General features: G+C 45.0%; 1 protein-coding gene across 1 annotated transcript in view; it reads left to right on the top strand.

Moving 5' to 3' along the window:
• The first annotated feature begins 2,634 nt into the window (after positions 1-2,634).
• LOC309400680 (proline-rich protein 12-like) overlaps positions 2,635-22,396 on the top strand; it is a 199,026-nt gene continuing 179,264 nt past the window's right edge. The window contains exon 1 of the mRNA XM_081969277.1: positions 2,635-3,037. Coding sequence (XP_081825403.1) covers positions 2,952-3,037 — 86 coding nt within the window. The 5' untranslated portion in view covers positions 2,635-2,951. The remainder of the gene's footprint in view (positions 3,038-22,396) is intronic.

The raw sequence follows: 22,396 nt of genomic DNA, 5'->3' as shown, positions 1-22,396 counted from the left end.
TTATAGGGTCACCCTCCTTGTGCATCAAACGATATCAGGAACCTGGCATTCCTGTGGGGTGACTATCAGAGGAACAATGCCCATCTGAAATGTACCTTGCCCCCAGGAAAACCCTTGTACATGTGAAATTAACTCGCAGCATGTCTCCCTCTGCTCACGAGCTCTTCCAACAGAAAGTCACTTTCTCGCTCCCACCTTCACTCGTTTTTAACCGATGGGAGGGGAATCTGACTACTGGAAGGTGCCCAAGGCCATTCCAACCACCCCGACTTTCCGTTTGGCTTTCAATACAATCCACTATGGGAGTCTGTGTTTACTTTCCCCCTGGAAACGCCAGTTCTCAATATCTCTTTGAAGGACCAGTCCTCAGGAATAAGCTAATGGACCCTAATCAAGAAGTTCCATTACAGCCCCTGACTGGTATGTACTTGGCAGGAACCTTACAGATCTGGACTAATGAAAGGAACCTCCGAGCCCATGCCTTTTCTATGAACATAGGAGTGTGTGTAGGGAAAAATGGAGTCTTCTTCTTATGTGGGAAAAGCTTGCTGTTCCTATATGAATAGATCAGGGGAAGTCCGAGGGTTGGTCCAAGAACTACGAGTTCGAGCTTCCTCTATTGGTCAAAAAGTACAAGGAACAGATGTGTGGTTCTCTTGGCTACCGGGAACAGGTTGGATCAAGCAAATGCTATTTCTTTTATTATGTGGAATCGCAAGTTTAGCCTTCCTCCCTTGCATAATACCCTTGCTTAAAAAACTTGTTATGAGGTCTGTAAAGGAAACACGGGGTGAAAAGGAGTTAATGTTAAATAGAAAGCCTAATCCCACATACCCTCAAGGAAGATGATATTCAAATTGCACTCTTAGAAGTAGAGAAAGTGATTTTGGAAGATATGTGTATTGCTTGTATCCTTGCTTTTTCGCTATTCTGTATCCTGCATGCTTATATTGTTAATCTAACAGGCTAGACTCAATTGTGGGTATTAATAGAGTCTAGAAGGGGGAAAATAAAGTAGAATAAAATATGGATTAAAATATAAGAATGAAGACGTGGCATAAAAGGGACAGTTAGAAGCTTGCTTAAAGGGACAGGGAAATGTCATCAGCCTTCAACCACAACATGTTCCAGCAAATGTCCCTATGTCAAAAGTCCAAAACCACAAGGTTCAATTAAAGTTCGTTAATGGCACGTAGTCCATACCTGTAACAAAAGGAGAAGTAAGACCCCCATCTCCTTATAAGGCTTTTTTCTCAAGGTAACCAATAAGAAATGAGTTAAGTGTTTCCGTGTTACACTGTCTTTGAGAATGTATAAGAATGCGTGCATCAATAATAAAGGTTGTTCAGAAATTCACAACATTAGCCATGGGCTAACTTTTCTGAACCTGGCTGCCAAATAAACTTTTCCTGTATCCTGAGAAGTCTAAAGCCTGTCAACCTCTGCAACAGTAGGAAGTTAAAACCCATCCCTCTCCTAGAAAAATGAAATATCCTAGGAAATATTGAAAAGGCAGAATATTATATTTTCCTGTATCCTGAGAAGTCTAAAGCCTGTCATTTTCTGCAACAGCATTGGTGACCAGGGAACCGGTTTGGGGGTGTGGCCAGCCATCCGTACCTACCAGTTTGGCGACCCACTCCCAATGTCCACTATCGGTTTGCCTGAACCTGTGCGAACCGGTAGCAACCCACCTCTGCACCCCACCCACCAGACCGGTCTGGTCTGGTGGGGGGCATTGCCTTCTGCCTTCGCCGCCGCGCCATGAGCGGGGATTCACCATCCCACAAGCCCCACTGTTGTCAAAATAAATCCCCACCACCAAAGGCATGGATATTGTTCTTTTATTATGGCTGTGCTAAGCCTAAATGCACTTTGTTTGTGGCTTGCTGTGTAACCCTAGCAATTGTAGCTTATCAACCATAATTTATGGCTTAATGTGATGCACCATGAGTAATGTATGACTTAGTCCAACCCACAGACATTTAATATACTTCAGTGTGAGCATGTATACAGAGTACGCTATTAACAAAGTATCTTCTAAACAAAAAAGGATGCATTTTTAGTGTGTACATAGAATTCAAACTTCCTATGGGGTTGCTACTTTTAAAACATTACAGCCTGTGAAATAACTGCAGACATAGTCAACCCAAGCTCCCAACACATGCCAGTATAACATTTCCCCACACCTTTGAACACCTGTACAAAGGACAAGAAAAACATAAAGTCATGCCAAAACAAACACTCCCATTTCTCTCCCTCTCCCTCACCCTTTCTCCTCCACCTTGTCAGGTCCACTTTATCTAATTCCTGCCACTCCATCTCTCCGCGTACTCCTTTGTGCTTATCCCCTCTTCTTGCCCAAGCCGTCCATCCATTCACTCCATCATTCCATTCATTCTTCGCTTCTTCTCCTCTTGATCGCTTCCTTCCCTTCTCCTCCATGCTCCATTTCCTGCATCTTTCTCTGCCACTGCATTTCTCTTTCTATTTTGGTGGCTCCCCCCCCCCCTTCCTTCTTTCCGCCGTCCCTCCGTTTGTCCACCATCCCTCCATCGCTGGCTCGCTCCCTCCTCCTCCTCCTCCTCCTCCTCCTCCTCCTATCCCCAGCATGGGATTGTGGGAGGAAACGGAGTGGAGCGGAGCGGAGATAGACACCCAGCGAACATGGCTGCGCCGTGAGCTGCCTCCCAGAGGCTCGTCTCCACCGCCGCTGCCGCCTCCTCCAGCCGCCCGAGCGCTAGCGCCAGCCCGCGGCTTGAGCCAAGGCCGAGCGGGGGAGCACAGCGGCCGAGGGGGGGAAGAAGAGGAGGAGGAGGGACAGCTGTCCCCGATCTCCTCCCCGATCGCACCCCCCCTCGACCGTAGCTGCGGGAGGAGGCGCAGGGCCCCCCCAACTGAACCGAGAAACGGACCGACAGACCGCGACTGGCCGCGTGCCCCCGCTCCCCATGGATAGAAACTACCCGAGCGCCGGCTTCGGGGATCCGCTGGGCGCCGGCCCGGGATGGAGCTACGAGCGCTCGGCCAAGGCCAGGTTAGGCCGCCGGGGGTGGTGGAGGGGAGGGAAAGGGAGCGTTTACTCCTTTCCCGGCCAATGCCGGAGAGACCGGTGTTGGCGGGGATCAAGCACGGCACCACCTGTCCTTCCAGCCCTTCTTCGGCTTCTTCACGGGCCTTCTTCTCTGGGCCTGGGAGTGGGGGGGGGGGGAAGTGGAGGGCAGAACCCGAGAGGCCCCTCAGGGAAAGGAATGCCGGGAAGGGGGGACCTGCTTCTGTCTCCTTCGCCAACGGCGTGGCACTAGGGTGCAATCTTGGGACCGTCCATGCGCTGGAAGGCTCGTCTTTTGCAGAGGAGAGGGTGGGAGAGGAGGCGGCCCACGCCGGAGCGTCTAGGCCCTATGGTGTCATGGGGGACCTGACTGAGGTGCGTATCCCCTTGGGCGCTGAAAGACGGGGAAGGTAGTAGGGGCAGATATGTGTGTACAGAGGGCAAAGGAGGAAGAAAAGGTGGCTGATGTTCACTTCTAATGCAGGGCAACCCTGTAAGCCCTGCAGGGGGAAAGTGCTTTAATTCCCTGCATATGAAGAAGGGTGAGTGAGAGTAGTGGGACGATTAGTGAGATGTCCTGTGGAGGACAACCCTCCTGCCCTCTTTATGGCATGAAGGACGTTTTATTGCATTTCCTGTCACTATATGAGACAAAGCAATAAGATTTGGCCTCCATGTTTTGGGGTAAGGAACATTATTCTAGGAGGGAAAACAATCAGCATTATTTTGGAAGATTTCCTCCCAGCCCACCCCCTGTTTATGCACCTAACATGCACCTATGTCCCCCAGTACATGGAAGTAGAAAATTGTAGTTCAGGTTTTTGGTAGACAGTCTCAAAAAAAGCTGAATATAAACTCAGCTTTTGCAGATAGTGATGGTTAAAGGAAAGTCATTTTTTGCTAAATGTAAAAAGGAAATCCTTGATTTTGGGAACCCTAGGTATTCCCATTCCTTGTGTGTGTCAAATAAAATACAGATAGGTAGTTGCAGGCCCTGTAACTCTATATTTTTCCTGTAAACTGGGACACTTGTTCACAGTTGTTTGTGAAGTTTATGCCTGTAAGAACATCTTTTGCAGAGGAAAGCCGCAGAAGGTAAGAGTTGGTCCCAAGAATCCTATGGGCTTAAGAAGGGAGGGGATGAGACTTGGATGTAAAATTCTGAATTTTTAAGAAATGAGATACTGTACTTTTTAAAGGGTTTCTCTAGATAGAAATCTGATCTCCCCATTCCTATAGAAACGTGAGAGGTCAAAAGCTCTTTTGACCAGACATGAATTTTTCATTTGTTGTTGTTTGCTAGACACAGTTGTTTCAGTTTTTCCAAAGAACACCTCCTTAGCTTAGTAGCTATTTACCCGTCTTGAATAACTGTCTGGATCCATACACTCATCTGAATCTTTGCTTTGATTTGGTCATCCTTTCTTCCATCCTAGATGACCCAAGAATTTGGGATCATATTAACTTTGGCTCACTTCCCAAGCCAAGCCAAGTCCTAAATCCTCAGTATCACATTTTAAAAATCCATGAGAATAAGATGTTCCTTAAGGTCCAACACTAATCTGTTTCTGTAATGTCCATCACTTAAAATGTTGACACATGTGGCTAATTTGCATCTTCACCTCAGTCTTGATAGGTGAGGAAATACAGTGACACCACCTTATATGAATCAATGTACTATGTTTGAGAGGTTTTTTTGCGAATATATCTTGTTCTTCTCCTCTAGCCTTCAGGTGTGTTGGACCACAAATGGAGATTATAGTAGTTGCCATCCAATACATCTGGAGGATGCCAGGTCAGGAACAGTTATCCTAAAAACAGTTGCATTCATGTAAAAATGAACTGATCCTTTCCCCCAAAGCTGCATGGATTTTGTTGATGTGTTGTGTTATGTTGTGTTTGGTAAGAAAGGAGTAACACGTTTTGATTTAAATGTGGCACTAGCCACAGGGACATATGACTGTAATACCAGGCATCTTGCCATGCATCTTATTGTTATTTTAGCACCCATGTATGCAGCACTATGATGCCAACAATTTGTCCGATAGGTGAGAGAACTAGAGTACTAATAGCACTGGTAGGCTAACACTGCACAGCTGCATTTGCACATGCAAATTTAAATGAGTTTGTGGTGCCAATGGAATATATAGTGCAGCATTCATTACATGGACCCCTTCAGATGTGTTAAGACCTGAACACTTAGAATTGCTAGCCAGCTTAGCCAACAGATGCGTAGATTGGGAATTCTATGTGTTGTGGTTCCTCTGTATCTGGAAGGTACTATGGTGAAGAAGACTGTCATAGCGGGTTTCTTTTGAAATAATTGGTATTTTAGGAAAGGGGAGGTTGGGACCCAGCGCTGATGGGTGTGAGTCTAGTGCAGGGGTGTCAAACTCACGGCCCACAAGCCAGATGTGTCACATGCTGGCTATGCCCACCCCTGGTTTAGCGAAGGAAAAAGTCACGATACGTCACATGATGACGTAACATCACGAGTTTGACACCTGTGGTCTAGTGGCTTAGCTTATAGAGCTTTGAGGATCAGACTCCTCAGTTTTTCTTGGAACTGAAGCTGAGGTCAAAATATGTTGAGAAGTGGGGTCTTAGATTGATGAGCTAGTACAAGGACCCTGGGCTTACAAGCAGAGTTCAGCCACACTTATCTTTGTATTGGATATGAAATTAAAATGTACATCTAGTTGAAATGATAATTGGAGTAAGACAATCTACTGTAATTTTTAAAAAGGAAAAAAAGCTACTGCAGTCTACCCTTCTCTACTCTGTCCTAGGGTACCTTGGTGTAAAATGATAAATTGGCTTCTTCCGCTGTTCAAATAAATTTTTCTATTATGCTTGTTTCTAACATAGGAATGGAGTGGTGACCATTGAGGTTTAAAAGATGTGGGCATTCAAACAACAAAGTTAGAGTAGGCTTTGAAAGTATGCAGTCAGTTGCCTGCAGAACTGTGCATCCGCAAAGTTTAGCAGCAATATGCAAATAACATAGACAAGTTTGATATGTTTTGCAATTTCCCCCCAAATTCTGGAAGTAGAATAAGAGGCAAATATAAGGTTTGGCGATGTGCTTAAGTCAATGATAGGCCAAAATAAAAGCTTAAGCCAGTGATGGCTAACATTTTTGTTGTTGCGTGCCGAAAGTGCCCGCACACATAATTCAATGCACATGCGACACCACCACCCTGTGTGTCCCGCCCCCCTGCGCATGCGATCCCCCCACAACCCCCCTGCGCATGTGCGTGTGACCCCCCTGCATCCCATTTTGGGCCTAGTAGGCCTCCCTGCAGCCTCCTGGGACCGCCGCCCCCTGTGTGTGCATGACCCCCATGCCCCCTGCACATGCACGTGTGTCTCCCACATGCACCCCGCCCCCCATGCATGCACAGCAGAGACCCGAAAATCAGCTGACCGGTGGGAGGCGAATGTGCATGCTTGGTGGCGTGTCATAGGTTCGCCATTACGGGCTTAAGTGGAGGCTTGAAAAAGAAACAGCTTTTTATTTTTGATCAAAGCAAAATGCTGGGTTGACCATTCCATGAACATACAGACAAGGTGCATGTAAGGAAGGCCACACCTTGGGGAAGGTATGGCGTCCTTTTAAACCTTCAGAGACATCAGCTTAATACCCAGTTCTGCCCCCCTGGCCCATGCCTTCCTTGTAGCCCTGCATTGGCTGTGCAGCAAGGAACAGGGGGCCTAGGTGCTTAGCAACCCTGCCAGGCCATGACATACCCTGCACCAGGCACTGAGTTGTACACAAAAACAAAATAACAGGAGTTAGATCACTGGTAGAAGCAAATGGCAGAGGCAATTCTAATTCTTACAGGAGCAAAGCAATTCTTACAGAAGCGAAATAGCAAGTTACTATTATGTCCCAGTAATTCTACCTATTCTACCATTATTATCTCCCTTCATTCCTCCCTTTTCTTTTAGGACAGGATGCAATGGTGGACTAGGGGTGTATATTTAATGGGGATGGTCTGATATTTGCCGGTTTATCGGGAGGGGTAGAAGACATGATGCGTTGTATTAAAGGGATGAAACGGGAGAAGAAGGAGACCTCACAAGGTTAACAACATTAGAAACCCAATACTTTACCAGTCAGAGAAGATAACTGCCAAACGAGTTGAAGTCTACTGCCCCAGTCCAAGGCTGCACTGGGATGTGTGCAACCTTCCCTACTTTTTTTAAAAAAGTGTTTTATTTTATTTTATTTTAATTTCATACATATAAGTATACCATTACATCTGAACCAATTTTTTTTTGTATTGTCCATTGTTATATAATTCCCTCAATCCAGAACAGCTGTCATTTGCTCTTCTGCTTTCAATACACCATATTATGCCCTATTTCACCATCGTCCTATCTCCTCTCTCCTCCTCCCTACCTCCTTTCTTCCCTCTGCCATCCCTCTCTTCTCTACTTCCTGTCTCCTTCTCCTCTCTCTTCTACTCTTTCCACTCCTTCTTTCTCTCCTACTTCTCCTCTCCCTTCTATTTCCCTCTCTCCTGTCTCCACTTTTTCTCCATAGCGCTGCTTGGAGAGTACAAGGATTGGGTTAACACAGCCTGTTTGCCCATGGACTGAGTAGATTTTTTCCCCTCTGGCCACGCCTCCTTTGCCTCTTCTGGCTCAGTTTTAAAAACTCAGTCCGCCCGATAGGACGAGTTTGGGGAACACTCAGCATTGAGCAAATAGGCTGGGTTCTCCAATAGTAATTTTATGTGATATTTAGCTGTTATTAGGATTTTTCCCCAGGTTTTATTATTTTGATTTTTTATTTTCCCTTTTTTCTATTTTTTATCAAGAGGATTTACCTAACTAAGGCTGAGGCAGCGATCGGTTCCACAGCTGCTTAGTCGCAGCTGGGGGAACAAGCGAGGCCGCTTGTCCGGCGTCTGCTGGCAAGCGCAGGGAAGGACGGCAATCCCCGTGCTTCCCTGGTCGCTTTGGAGGAGAGGCTTTTAAAAAAAGCCCTTGCTTCTCCAAACGGCGTCTTTTGCCGATCGGGAGAGCGGCGGCCATTTTGAAAAGCGCTGCTTTGGCGCGCTTTTCGGCTGCAGCCAATGAGAAGCGCCTGGCCCTTAAGTGAGGCTTTTGGCGCGCAGAAGAACCGGCGGCCATTTTTTTGAGTCCTTTTTGCCTCCGGAAAGCAGCAGCAAGCAGCAGAGCCTCTCCGCCTCTACAGACAGCCGCAGAGGATTGCGAGGGCTTGTCTGGGTCTCCAGCAAGCCTGAAGTTCCCCAGCCACCCAAGGGGAAGCGGCAAGGAGTGTCCTGGTGCCTGATCCAGCCTCCCATCTGAGTCTGCAGACGCTTCTGGAGCCGTCGGGCCAGCGTCCACTGCCCTTCCCTCAGCAGCGACCTCTTCGACTCAAGATCAACCAAGGATGGCTGATGAAGGTTTGGAGCGAAGGGAGGAGCTGGCAGGGCCATCTGCAAAGCGCAGTAGGCCAGATCCCTCAGGCCAGGGGAGAAAGGGAAACAAGGGCGCTGGGGGGAAAGCTTCCCACTCTGCTGCTGGGAGTAAGGCCCCCAAAATTCAAGGGGACAAGGGGCAGGACTCCCTGAAGGATAAGTCTGTTAGGCCCCAGGTTCCCTCTGCACCCTTACCAAGTGAGGCTGGGCCAGTTCCTTCCCCACCCATCCAGAGGGAGATAGAGCAGGGGGAGGAGATGGGGGATAGATCCCCATCCTTCTGTGATAGGGATTCCATGTCAGGATCCCCTGCAGCCTCTCTGGGTTACCCAGGTTCTCCTAGCTCTTCAGTCAGGGAGGATCTCCCCTCCTTTCAATATTGTTTTCATGCAGAGGATCAGAGAGATCCTCCTAGGGGTGCCAGGGGACAGGCCTATGCCCAAGCCAGACCTGTAGAGGACAAGGGCCCAGCTATGTCAGCAGAGATGAGGGATCTCATCACGCAGGCTATTTCCCAGGGTGTGGTAGAAGCCATGAGGCTACAGGAAGGCAGGGGTGGCAAGGCCTCTAGGCCTACTCGCCCCCTGGGGGAAAAGAGGACCAGAGTACTCGATTCCCCGGGCACTTCTATCACCACAGAGGTGTCTACGTGGGAGGAGGAGGCTGCTGAGGACTTTGCCCTCTCGGAGGATGAGGACATGCCTCCAGACAAGCCCTCTTTCACTGGTCTCTTTAAGCCAGCCCTATTCAAGTCCATCTTACACAAGGCCAGAGCCTCTACTGAGCTTGGTGCCAAACCTAAGGACAAGGAAGTCCCCTCTACTTCCCAGGACCTCATGGCAGGGTTGTTCAGCGAAACAACCCCTGACCCAGAACTGATACCAGTCCCTGACATGTTCATGGAGGTTATTCAGCGCCAATGGGCTCAGCCTGGTACCCTGGCCAATCCCAGTGGCGCAGACAAATCTCTGTACCCTTTAGAACCTAGACTGGAGGATGTTTTGAAGCCTCCAGAAGTGGATGCCCCTGTGGTCTCTCTGACCTCTAATTCTAATCTCCCGGCCGAGTTATTAGAAGGGTTAAAGGCAGAGGATAAGAGGGCAGAAAAGGCTTGTCTCAAAACGCACCAGGCGGCTGCCTGGGCGATCAAGACCTCCACTTCGGCCTCGTTCTTTACGAGGGCATCCTTATTATGGCTGCGCCAACTCAGATCTCAGCCCCCATCTGAAGCATCTCGTTGGCGACATGATCTTAACAAGATCATTACGGCTGTGGAATACGCCTCTGATGCGTCCCTGCACGCAGCGAAATTCGCCTCCAGGGCACTAGCGTCCAACATCACTTCTCGCCGCCTGCTTTGGCTTCGGCACTGGCAGGCGGACATGAAGGCTAAGTGGAAGCTGGCTTCAGCTCCTTTCAAGGGAGAGAACCTCTTTGGGGATTCCCTAGAGAAATTCCTAATTGAGACAAAGGATAAGAGGAAGGTTCTTCCTTCCACCTTCAGGAAGCATGACAGGAAAGGTCAGGGCTCGTTCAGGAAACAGGCCTTTCGGGCACAGGAAGGTGGCCAGGCCTCTTCCTCTTCTTATTCCTCCCAAAGACAGTTTAACCAGTCCTCTGACAGGTCCCAGGAACGAAACAACTTTTCTTCCAGGGGCAGACAATCCAATCAGGGGTCCTTTCGGAAGCCCTTTCGTGGGGGAGCCCACAACCGTCAGTTTAGACGTGGGAAGTGACCGTCTGGGGTCTCCTCCCATCGGGGGCCGCCTGCAATTCTATGCAGACCGTTGGGAGGAAACAACCTCGGACAAGTGGGTATTAAATACCATCAGGAGGGGTCTAACCCTGGAGTTTCTATCCTCTCCTCCGCGGACCTTTGTTCGCTGCCCACTATCCAAGAACCCGGTAAAGAGGGCTCTCATGCAGGCAGAGATAGATCATCTTCTGCAGATCAACGCAATAGAGGCAGTTCCTCCAGAACAGGAAGGGAGGGGGTTCTATTCCATTCTCTTCCTGGTCCCCAAGAATTCAGGGGGGTGGAGGGCCATTTTAGATCTGAAGCGCCTGAACAGGCATCTGGCCTACAAGCGCTTCAAAATGCAGTCTCTCCAGTCGATCCTAAGCTGCATGCGACAAGGGGATCTGCTCACCTCCATCGATCTCAAGGAGGCGTACCTACATGTGCCCATCCATCCTGCACACAGGAAGTTCCTGCGCTTGTGTTACAACGGAAAGCACTTCCAATACAGGGCGCTTCCGTTCGGACTTTCTTCTGCACCCAGAACGTTCACAAAGCTTCTTGCAGCTGTGGCGGCCCACCTGCGCAAGCTTCCAGTCCGCCTGGAGTGCTATCTGGACGACATCATCATCCATTCAAGAACTCAGCAGCAAGCGGTGAGAGATGTAAACGTCACAGTTCACACCTTACAGGACCACGGGTTTTCCGTAAACATGGAAAAGAGCAACCTGACTCCTGCCACACGCATACAACATCTGGGCGCCATAATAGACTCGGTGTCTTGCCAGGTGTCCCTGTCTCCGGAAAGAATCCGCAACATCAGGAACAGAATCCGGTTGTGTCGCAGGAACAGGTCCTGGCAGGTAGTGCAGCTATCCCAACTGTTAGGGATCATGATTTCTTGTCTCAACATAGTTCCCTGGGCACGTCTTCATGCAAGGGAACTGCAATGGTTCTTACTTCCAATGCAAAGAGCAAAGATCAGCAACTCCACCAAGCAAGTTCGCATCCCACCAAGAGTGACTCGGTCTCTGAGTTGGTGGCAGTCTCGAGCAGTGGAGAAGGGTTGCCTATTCAGAGAACCCGACAGGATCGTGGTAACGACCGACGCCAGTCTCTACGGTTGGGGGGCGCATTGCCAAGGCCAGCTGGCGCAAGGCAGGTGGTCCAGCGCGGAGGCAGCCCGGAGCATCAATTGGCTAGAACTCAGGGCAGCCCGGCTTGCGCTGAGGAGATTTGCAGAACAGCTGAGGGGGCACCACGTTCTGCTGCTGACCGACAATGTGGCCACAAAGGCTCACGTGAACCGACAAGGAGGGACCCGCTCCAAAAGACTCATGTCAGAGGCGGAGGCCATAGGACGATGGGCAGAGATCCACTTAGCGTCGCTGAGGGCGGATCACATTTCCGGAACCAGCAATGTGAGTGCGGATTGGTTGAGCCGTCAGACCATCGACAACTCGGAGTGGCAACTTCATCCGGACCTGTTCGCACAGGTGGTAAGGAGGTTTGGTCTCCCACAGGTCGACCTGTTTGCCTCGGCGGCAAACACACAGCTCCAGCGGTTCTTCTCCCGCTACAAGTCAGCACAAGCGGAGGGGACGGATGCCCTGAGGTCCAACTGGCCTCCAGGGCTTCTATACGCGTTTCCGCCCCTCCCTCTGATCCCGCAGGTGATCTACAAGCTGCTGAAGGAGGGGGCGGAGCTCATTCTGGTGGCTCCACATTGGCCCAGGAGATCCTGGTTCGCGGACCTGGTCGATCTGTCTGTGGAGCAACCGTGGAGAATTCCTCCAGACCAGGTATCCTTGCGTCAAGGGGCCATCAACCATCCAGAGCCCCAATGGTTGCAGTTAGCCGTCTGGCACTTGAGAGGCAGCTCCTGAAGGACCAGAGCCTCTCAGACAACGTCATTAAAACCATCCAAGCTTCCAGACGTCCGGCCACTACTCGCATTTATGACGCGACTTGGGCTGCCTTTTCTTCCTGGTGCAGCAAACGGGACATTGACAGTGTGGAAGCGTCCATCCCTCAGTTATTGGACTTCCTACAAGAGGGCTTGGACAAAGGACTGGCACCAGCCACTCTCAGGCGCCAGGTTGCCGCATTATCCACCATCTTAGCCAGACACCAACCTCAATCCCTGAGTCTCCATCCTCAGGTCAAGAGCTTCTTGAAGGGGGCCTACAACATCCGACCCCAGGTGGTGCACAGGTACCCGACCTGGAACCTACCCTTTGTCCTGCAGGCATTGACAGCGGCTCCCTTCGAACCTTTGAGGAAGGTATCTCTTCGACATCTGACTCTTAAGACTGCCTTCCTCATAGCCATTACTTCAGCCAGAAGGGTATCTGAGATTGCGGCCTTCTCGGCCAAGGAAGAGCTGTGCATCATCCACCCAGACAGGGTCATCCTACGGTTAGACCCCGCCTTCATGCCGAAGGTGAATTCTCATTTTCACAGGTCTCAGGAGGTCATCCTCCCGAACTTCTGTCCCAGCCCTCAACACGCCAAGGAGCGCAGGTGGCACAAATTAGACGTGCGAAGGGCAGTCAGTATTTACCTGAAACGAACTAAGGATATCAGGCACTCCGAGGCCTTCTTTGTGTCTTTTCAACCAGGTTCCCTGGGTCGCAAGGTGTCGTCTTCAACCATAGGTCGGTGGCTGCGAGCTTGCATTAAGATGACATATGACCTTCAGGGCAAGCCGGTTCCACCTCGTGTAACGGCACATTCCACCAGAAGTGCAGCCACGACCGCGGCCTGGGCGACTCAAGCATCTATTCTGGACATTTGCAGAGCAGCCACGTGGGCGTCTCCCACGGCTTTCATTAGAAACTACAAGATCGATTCCTTTGCCTCTGCCGAAGCCTCCTTTGGCCGTAGAGTTTTACAGAAGGTTATTGAGGCTCCGGACAAGGTCACTTCTTCCCGCCCTGGGACACAATAGCTTGGGCATGTCCCAATCCTTGTACTCTCCAAGCAGCGCTATGGAGAATGACCGTTGTCTTACCTGAACGGTCGTTCTCATGGCGCTGCGGAGAGTACAAGACCCACCCAGGGTGATTGTTTAGCACCGAGATTGTATCTTTGCACAGGTGTGAGCTGAGAACGTCTTCGTCGGACAAGACCTCGTTTTTAAAACTGAGCCAGAAGAGGCAAAGGAGGCGTGGCCAGAGGGGAAAAAATCTACTCAGTCCATGGGCAAACAGGCTGTGTTAACCCAATCCTTGTACTCTCCGCAGCGCCATGAGAACGACCGTTCAGGTAAGACAACGGTCATTCTCCTTACCTCTACCTTTCCTTTCCACTCTCTCCAATTAATTAACATGGTGTATTTCAGCATCTGAGCACACTTCATTTAATATTTGCTGGTATTGCTAATTACATTCCAATAAACATCTTTCATAGTTATGATTTTACACACACACACACACACACACACCCCGCCTATTTCTTGGACAAAGGGTGAGTCAGATTCGAGCTTCCTGCTAAACTCATACTAATTTTACATAGTTATATATCGTTAAGCACCCCAGATTTTTAACTCTCACATTAGCACTTAGCATATTTTCAATTCCCATTTTATTATATAACAATCCCCACATCTCAGATATCTTCTCCACTTAAGAGGGGGGAAAAAGAAAACTAATTGTTCAATTAACCATGCTTATTTCCTGTAAATATCATTACTAGTATTATCTCTCTATATAATTCCCTTCTTCCTCTCTCCTATCAACTTTCTTTCCTTATCCTTTCCACTTCTTTCTAGTGAGGCTTTTATCCCAGTCTCTAAGCTGCTTCTTCTTTTTCTTCTTACCCTTTCTATATCCTCCGTTCCAAATCTTTTTTATCCCTTTTTGCTGTGCCATTCGGTGTGCCCTCTTCAATGTTTTCTTTTGTCTCTTCACCCTATTTCCCCTTTTTCTTTCATTATTATGCTTTTTCCCTGTGGTGTGCTTCCTTTCTTCTCTATATCTTTCTGATCTTCTTTCTTTCTTTCTTTCTTTCTTTCTTTCTTTCTCTTTCTTTCTTTCTTTCTTTCTTTCTTTCTTTCTTTCTTTCTTTCTTTCTCCCCTTTCCTTTCTTGGTTGGGACATGCTCCTCCTTTTCTGTTTTTCCTATTACTCTACCCAACCCCGTTATGTTATTTATCTGTTTTTTGTTTTCCTTCCCTTCTAATACTTTTTCTATCTTATCATCTCTTTTCAGCTTTAATGATTGCCTGCATGTTTCTCATAATCTCACATATTTCTTCAAATTCCCAACGTTCCATAGTTCCCAATTAACAATTTGCAGCTTTCCCCCTTTAAATTTATATCTCAGTTCGTTACAATTTAAAATCCACAATTTCTTCTTGTATATCAGTTCTAGTCCAATTTAGATGTTCCAGTTCCGCTCCAACAAAAAAGAAAGTTCCCCCTTCCACAGTTACAGAGGGACAAAGCCCAACAGCCTGTGCAAACAACCCCTCCCTAGTAGTTCTCACCGTTCCTTGTTGCCTCAAAGACAGGTGTTTAAGTTTTGCTTTCTCTGTTTCTCTGTTGCTACAAAATAACACTTTCTTCTTTCCAATAGCTGACTCCACTCCTCAATATTTCACTCCAGTATATTTCCAAGGAGAGACAAAGGCTTCTTCTTTTTCAATTTTCTTTTTCTTAATTATCCACCTCCAAGTTTAATTGAAACTAATATGTTGAAACAAGTCCAGTCCCCTTAATCTTGATGTTTTAGCCCCTGTTCTCCCCACCCAACCTCTCTTTCTGTGAGGTTTCCAATTGCTGAATTAGTCTCTTTAAAAAAAATACAAATCTTTTCAATTTCAAAGTTTGTAGTTATCCAATCCATTTCTCATTTCCGCCTCCACAATGCTTAGAAGAAACAAATCTCTGGGTTTTGATAATTTAAACCGCCATATTTTTCCCTCTTCCCTTTCCACAAAGTTCCCAATTTTAAACACTGTTTTCAGTATAAAATAATTATCTTCCAGTTCTGAATTCCAAGTTATTTGTGCCAGTAGGTTTTATATCTTCTCACCCGTTCTCAACACTTTGTCCAGACACCGCTCCTGCACCAATGCTTAGCCCAGTTGCTCTGACTTTGTGGCAAACATTTTACAATGTCCACTGCCCCCACCGGCGGATCAGAGAGCTAGTCTCTGGCCTTTGAGGAACCATTTCCGTTCCTCTTGACCGCTTGAGACACAGCTCTTTCTTCACCTTCCCTACAAGAAGGTTCCGGTCCTAAAAAACCCCGGCTACGGTTTGTCAGCCCTGGTTTTCACAGCACTCCACGGAGCCTGCTATTTCCAGTCTGTCTCGTCGCAGAGCTTCCGGACATTTCCTGACCTTTCCCACTTTGGCAGTTATCTCCTCTAAAGCTTGTCCTTGATCATCTATTTGCAAATAACAGTTTGTGAAATTAAATTTTCCACACACAAACCTACTACTTTTGCTAACAAATAGTGTAAAGCAAACATATTCTGAGATATTGCTGTTTTAAACAGAGTATTCTGTTTAGCTATTAAATTTAAAGCAATAGCGGTTTCATTAGTTATGATTTCAAGCACTGCCTAACCTTATAATTCTAATCAGCATATGTGAGTTCTATAACCATACATACCATCTTCTGCCCATGTGGCTGTTCCGTATACCTGAATTATTCTTTCTGGAGGCCACATATCATCCATTCTCAACACTCTCTTAGATCTGTGGCCTACTTTCCCATAAACAGGTACACCCAGTCGGTCACCTTGTTGTATGGGCAGTAGAAAAAAAAACTCGGTTTCACAGTTCCTAAGACACATACTCCATACCATAGGCCAGGCAATTGCATATAGGCAAACTTTCCACATAGCCAATATAAGCCACGTGGAGAATGCCAATTAAGAGTTACCACAACTGTTATAACCCACTCAGTCTACTGTAGTTATATTTTCAAATGCGTTACTAGGTTGTGTCAGGTTAATTCCAGACTGAAAGGTGACAGTAAGTGAAGAAAACACCCTTGCTTGTAATATATAGAATAGAATAACAGAGTTGGAAGGGACCTTGAAGGTCTTCTAGTCCAACCCCCTGCTTAGGCAGGAAACCCTATACCACTTCAGACAAATGGATATCCAACATCATCTTAACAATGTCCAGTGTTGGAGCATTCACAACTTCTAGAGGCAAGTTGTTCCACTGATTAATTGTTCTAACTGTCAGGAAATTTCTCCTTAGTTCTAAGTTGCTTCTCTCCTTGATTAGTTTCCACCCATTGCTTCTTGTCCTGCCCTCAGGTGCTTTCGAGAATAGTTTGACTCCCTCGTCTTTGTGGCAGCCTCTGAGATATCTGAACACTGCTATCGTGTCACCCCTAGTCCTTCTTTTCATTTAACTAGACATATCCAGTTCCTGTAACCCGTTCTTCATATGTTTTAACCTCCAGTCCCCTAATCATCTTTGTTGCTCTTCTCTGCACTCTTTCTAGAGTCTCAACATCTTTTTTACATCGTGGCGACCAAAACTGGATGCAGTATTCCAAGTGTGGCTTTATCAATTGAATCTATTTTTTGGGGTTTTAAATAATGTGACTTTTTAATTGTTTTAATTGTTAATTGTTTAATTGTTTTTTAGGTATCAGCCTACCTCCTCCTTGTATACGTCTTATATACGTTCTTGTTATATGTATGTCCTGTCCAGATTTGTATTGTATTGTATTGTACTTTGTATTTTATTTGTTTTGTTGTACGCCGCCCCGAGTCCTTCGGGAGAGGGTGCGGCTTAGAAATAAATATTGATTGATTGATTGATTGATCAAGGCATTATAAAGTGGTATTAACACTTCACGTGATCTTGATTCTATCCCTCTGTTTATGCAGCCTAGAACTGTGTTGGCTTTTTTGGCAGATGCTGCACACTGCTGGCTTATTTAAATGGTTGTCCATTTGGATTCCAAGATCCCCCTCACAGTTACTACCATTGAGCAAGGTATCACATATACTGTACCTTTGCATTTTGTTTTTCTTGCCTAAATGTAGAACCTTACTTTTTTCACCATTGAATTTCATTTTGTTAGATAGCACCGAATGTTCCAGTCTGTCAAGATCCTTCTGTATCTTAAGCTTATCTTCTGGAGTGTTGGCTATTCCTGCCAGCTTGGTGTCATCTGCAAATTTGATGAGTTCCCCATTTATCTGCTTGTCCAAGTCATTGATGAAGATGTTGAAGAGTACTGGGCCTAAAACAGAGCCTTGGGGGTACTCCACTGCATACTTCCCTCCATGTAGATGCAGTTCCATTGAGGACTACACGTTAGTGTGGTTGGTCAGCCAGTTACGAATCCATCTGGTGGTGATGCTGTCTAATCCACATTTTTCTACTTTATCTAGTAGTAGGTTATGGTCTACTTTATCAAATGCCTTACTGAAGTCCAAGTAAATTATATCGACAGCATTCCTCTGGTCCACTAATTTTGTCACTTTTTCAAACAATGCAATAAGATTAGTCTGGCATGACCTGTTTTTGACAAACCCATGTTGGCTTTTGGTTATTACTTGGTTTGCTTCTAGGTGTTCGCTGATTTGTTGCTTATCTTTTCCAGAATCTTCCTTGCTATTGAGGTCAGGCTGATAGGTCTGTAGTTTCCTGGATCTATTTTTTTTTCTTTTTTTGAAGATGGGAAGTACATCAGAACCTTGAGGTGTAATCCATCCGGTCCTGGTGATTTGAACTCGTCTCGGGGAGACAGGTGTTCACTTACCATTTTCTTCTGTATTTTAACTTGTGTTCCTAATCTGTTTTTTTGTGGTGCTGTTTTTGATAGGTTGGACTGTTTTTTCCCTTTGTGTAAGGACAGATGCAAAAAACGAGTTAAGTAGTTCAGCTTTCTCCCTGTTGCTTGTCACCTTTTTGCCACTTTCTCCTAGCAATGGACCAATTGTTTCCTTGAGTTTTTTCTTGTTTTTAACATGTTGGAAGAAGCTTTTTTTTTGTTATTTTTTAGTTTTGTCACAAGCCTTTCTTCTTAGCTTACCTCACTTCATCTTTTATTTTTTTTTATTAAAAGAGTTTTGTACAAACAGATTTTCCCCCTTTTCACCCCCCCGCCATACAATGTAAATCTCATACAAATGCTATGCCCCCCCCAACCCCCCCGCAAAAATTCACATTCAAATATTATACCAAATACTTTGCCCCCTCCCCTCCCCCCGTCTTAAAGTAAATTACTCATATTGTATCCCCTCTCCTCCCAACAAACGCAATATAAATTTCTCTTAGATTAATAATAGCACATTGATCCCATCTTCTAAGCTAATTTAACATATATAACTCTTAATATAAATTTCTCCTAAAATAACATTGTTTCGTTAATCCCATCTTCTAATTTATTCATACATATATAATGCCCCGCCCTCCACCCTAACCCTCCCCCACCTCCCACACAAACCCACCCCCCTGACTTCCGCTGTATACCACTCTAACAATTCCAAACATCCCATATATTATTTACTCTGATCATCTATCAATCTAAACATTCTTACCTAAAGGCTACATAATAACTCCTAGTCTGGTATTTATTCTCTATATAATCAATCCATTTTACCCATTCCTGTGTATAATCCTCCTGTTTCTGAGCTTTTAAGAAAGCTGAAATTTTTGCCATTTCGGCGAACCCCGCCACCTTCTGAATCCATTGATCAATTGTCGGTAAAAAATCTTTTTTCCAATGTTGCGCAATCAACAACCTAGCTGCTGTGACCATATGCAAGGCCAATTTTATTTCCCCTTTGGAGAAATCCTTAGCTATACCCAATAAAAACATTTGCGGAGTGAATTGTATTCTTTTCTTAAATACATTCTGCATAACCCACCATATTTTTATCCAAAAAGCTTTAACCTTGTTGCAAGTCCACCATACATGAAAAAAGGTAGCATCTAGACACCCGCATCTCCAACATTTTGGTTGAACATTTGGGTACATGCATGATAATTTTTTAGGATCTAAATACCATCTGTAAAAGTTCTCCCTTAAATTCTGTGACTGTGTAAATTTAACATTCTGAACCCATATTTTTTCCCACGTTTCCAACATAACCACTTCACCAAAATTCTGAGCCCATTTAATCATACAATCCTTAACCAATTCACTTTCTGAGTCTCTTTCTAACAATACATTATATATTCTTTTAACTTGTTTTGGGCCAGTCTCTTTTATCTGCTTAATCAGTTCCACTTCTTTATCCATAAAACCGACCCTATGATCTTCTTCCCATCTCTTCTGTAGCTGTATGTAATGTAACCAATTTAAAGTAATTCCTTCTTCCAACAGCTGTTCCAAAGTTTTTAACTTCCATTCGTCCCCATCAGCAATAAGCACATCTTTATATAAACAACCCCCAAGTGACTTAGTATGCATAATCCCCATGGTGTCTGCAAGATCCAGCCAAAGCGGTATTTTATAATCCCAATTGGGCCGGTGCTTCTTCCATATTCTCATCAAGGCACTTCGGAGAACATGATTGTTAAACACTTTATCCACCCTATCTTCATAAAAAAGGTATGCATGCCATCCCAGAACAAGATCATGGCCTTCTATATTCAGCAAATCCATTTTTGTTTTCCCAAACCAATCTGCTACATGCGTTAGTACCGCAGCTTCATAGTACAATCGGAGGTTTGGGAGTCTGAGGCCGCCTCTTTCACGAGTATCTTGCATAATCTTCATCTTTACTCTCGGTTTTTTCTCCTTCCAAACAAATTTATTTAATGTTTGCCAATTTAACAAGGTTTTATCTGATTTAAGCACCGGTATCATCTGGAATAGAAAGATAAATCTAGGTAGAATGTTCATTTTAATTGCTGAGATCCTTCCAAGCAAGGACAATTGTAACTTTTTCCACACTTCAAGATCTTTCTGTATCTTTTGCCACAACACTTCATAGTTATTTAAGAAAAGTTTTGTGTTTGATTCTGATATTTGTATTCCTAAATATTTGACTTTAGAAACTATTTCAAAACCTGCTAAACTTACAAGTCTCTTTCTTTGAGTCTCTGTCATATTTTTGACCATCATTTTCGTTTTGTTTTGATTTAGTCTAAACCCAGACACCATGCCAAATTCTACTATGATATTTTTCATCTGGATTATTGATTTCAAAGGATGTGAAAGGGTAACAACCAGATCATCGGCGAATGCTCTAGTTCTGTATTCCTTTTGCCTGATAGCTATGCCATCTAAGGATTTTGAGTCCCGAATTGCGTTCAACAAGACTTCCAAAGTTAAAATAAATAACAATGGGGATAATGGGCAACCTTGTCTTGTACCTTTTTGTATCTCGAAAGTTGTTGACAAATTTCCATTAATAATAAGTTGTGCATTTTGTTGCTGATAAATTGCTCTAATCGCCTGCCAAAATCGTGGTCCCATATCCATCTTTTCCAAAGTCTTGGTTAGAAAATTCCAATTCACTCGATCGAAGGCCTTCTCTGCATCCAAGAAAACCAGCACTGCAGAGATCTGCTTATTCTTATCAAGATAGTCAATTAAATCTATGAGTTGCCTTACATTCTCCTTCATATGTCTGCCTTCAATAAATCCTGCTTGATCATGATGAATAATCTCTTGAATAACCGGCATCAATCTGTTGGCTAGTACCTTAGCAAATATTTTATAATCTGTGTTCAGAAGAGATATTGGCCTGTAATCCTCTGGTTTCTTAGGGCCCTCTTTGTCTTTAGGTATCAATGAGATAAAAGCCGCTTTCCATGAGGAGGGTATTTTACCTCCTTGTTGTATATTACAAAATAGTTGTGTAAGATATTCAATCATTTCCAGTTGTAAAGTTTTATAATACATTGCAGTCAAACCATCAGTCCCTGGAGCCTTAGCTAATTTAAGTTGATTTATAACTAAAGTGATCTCATCAGCAGTTATCGGACGTTCCAGATTTGCCTTTTGAAGCACAGAAATTTTAGCAACCCTTTTTCCTTCCAAAAAATCATCTATTAACTTGTTCTGTATATTATCCTGTATATATAGCTTAGTATAATAGTCCACAAATGATTTTTTAATCAAATCTTGTTGATATACCGTCTTCCCCCCATACTCAATTTTATCAATAATTCTATCATTCGTGTTCCTTCTCAAAGTATAAGCCAACCACCTACCAGGTTTATTAGCGTTAGCAAAGGTGTTATGTTTAGCAAATTGTAAGTTAGTTGCTGTTTGTTCTGCTATAAGCATCTGAAATTGGTCTTTCAACAGCTTTAGCGCCATCTGGAGCGCCTGGTCAGTCGGGTTTGCTATAAGCAGCTGTTCCTTGCTTTTTATTTCATCTTCCAATTCCATTCTCCTTTTCTGTCTAATTTGTTTATGTTTAAAGTTCATATGTATCAGGACCCCACGCATATAAGCTAAATATCATTTCTAAAATTTCTCTCAGTAAAGTATATCACAACATCCCTTGGTAGCTGCCTTTGTGATGCTATACGTGAATTTACTCTGTAAATTTTATCAATCCTAGCAGAAATCTCAGAAGAATCCTCGATCTTTAATAACGTGGCCAAAGCATCAGCACAAGCTTTTCTTAAATCCTCTCTAGGGTTTTCTCTGATACCCCTCAGTCTAACAGCGTACTCCATAGATCTGAATTGCATCATAATAATCTCCTTATCCATCCTTTGCATATTCCCCTCCATTTCAACAAATTTCAAATCCGTTTCCTTCGTTTTAGTTTCCAAATCCAAAGCCAGATGTTCAACTTTACTGTCCACCTTAAGAACAACTTCTGACAGACCTGTGGCTATAGTGTGTAGGTTTTTATCAAGCTGATCATGTTTTTTAATGGTATCCTGAACCATTTCTTTAACCTCCTTAATTTCTTTGCGTAAAAAAGCATTTTCTTCCCTTATAAAGTCCTTGAAATCCTGAAAATTTATTGTAGCACCTAGGAAAGCCACCTTTTGTTCCGTTGCCATGTTTAACAAAAAAAAACACCACTTTCTCACAAAATACTCCTCCCAATAGGTCAAATTGTATAAACTAACTTTAAAGTTGTTAATAATTCTTTCAGCCGCCTCTAGCTGTCACCATTCAATTAACTTTCGTTTTCCTTAGGTATTCAGCTGTAAATTAATACTTGCAAATGTTTCCTTCTAAGTTGCTCGGAGTTAAAACGTTGTCATTTAA

This window comes from Natrix helvetica (assembly GCF_964273705.1).
Source record: "Natrix helvetica genome assembly, chromosome: W".
Classification (NCBI taxonomy): Eukaryota; Metazoa; Chordata; class Lepidosauria; order Squamata; family Natricidae; genus Natrix; species Natrix helvetica.
Note: the sequence above shows the minus strand (reverse complement) of the source record. Positions and strands in the feature narration are given on the sequence as shown.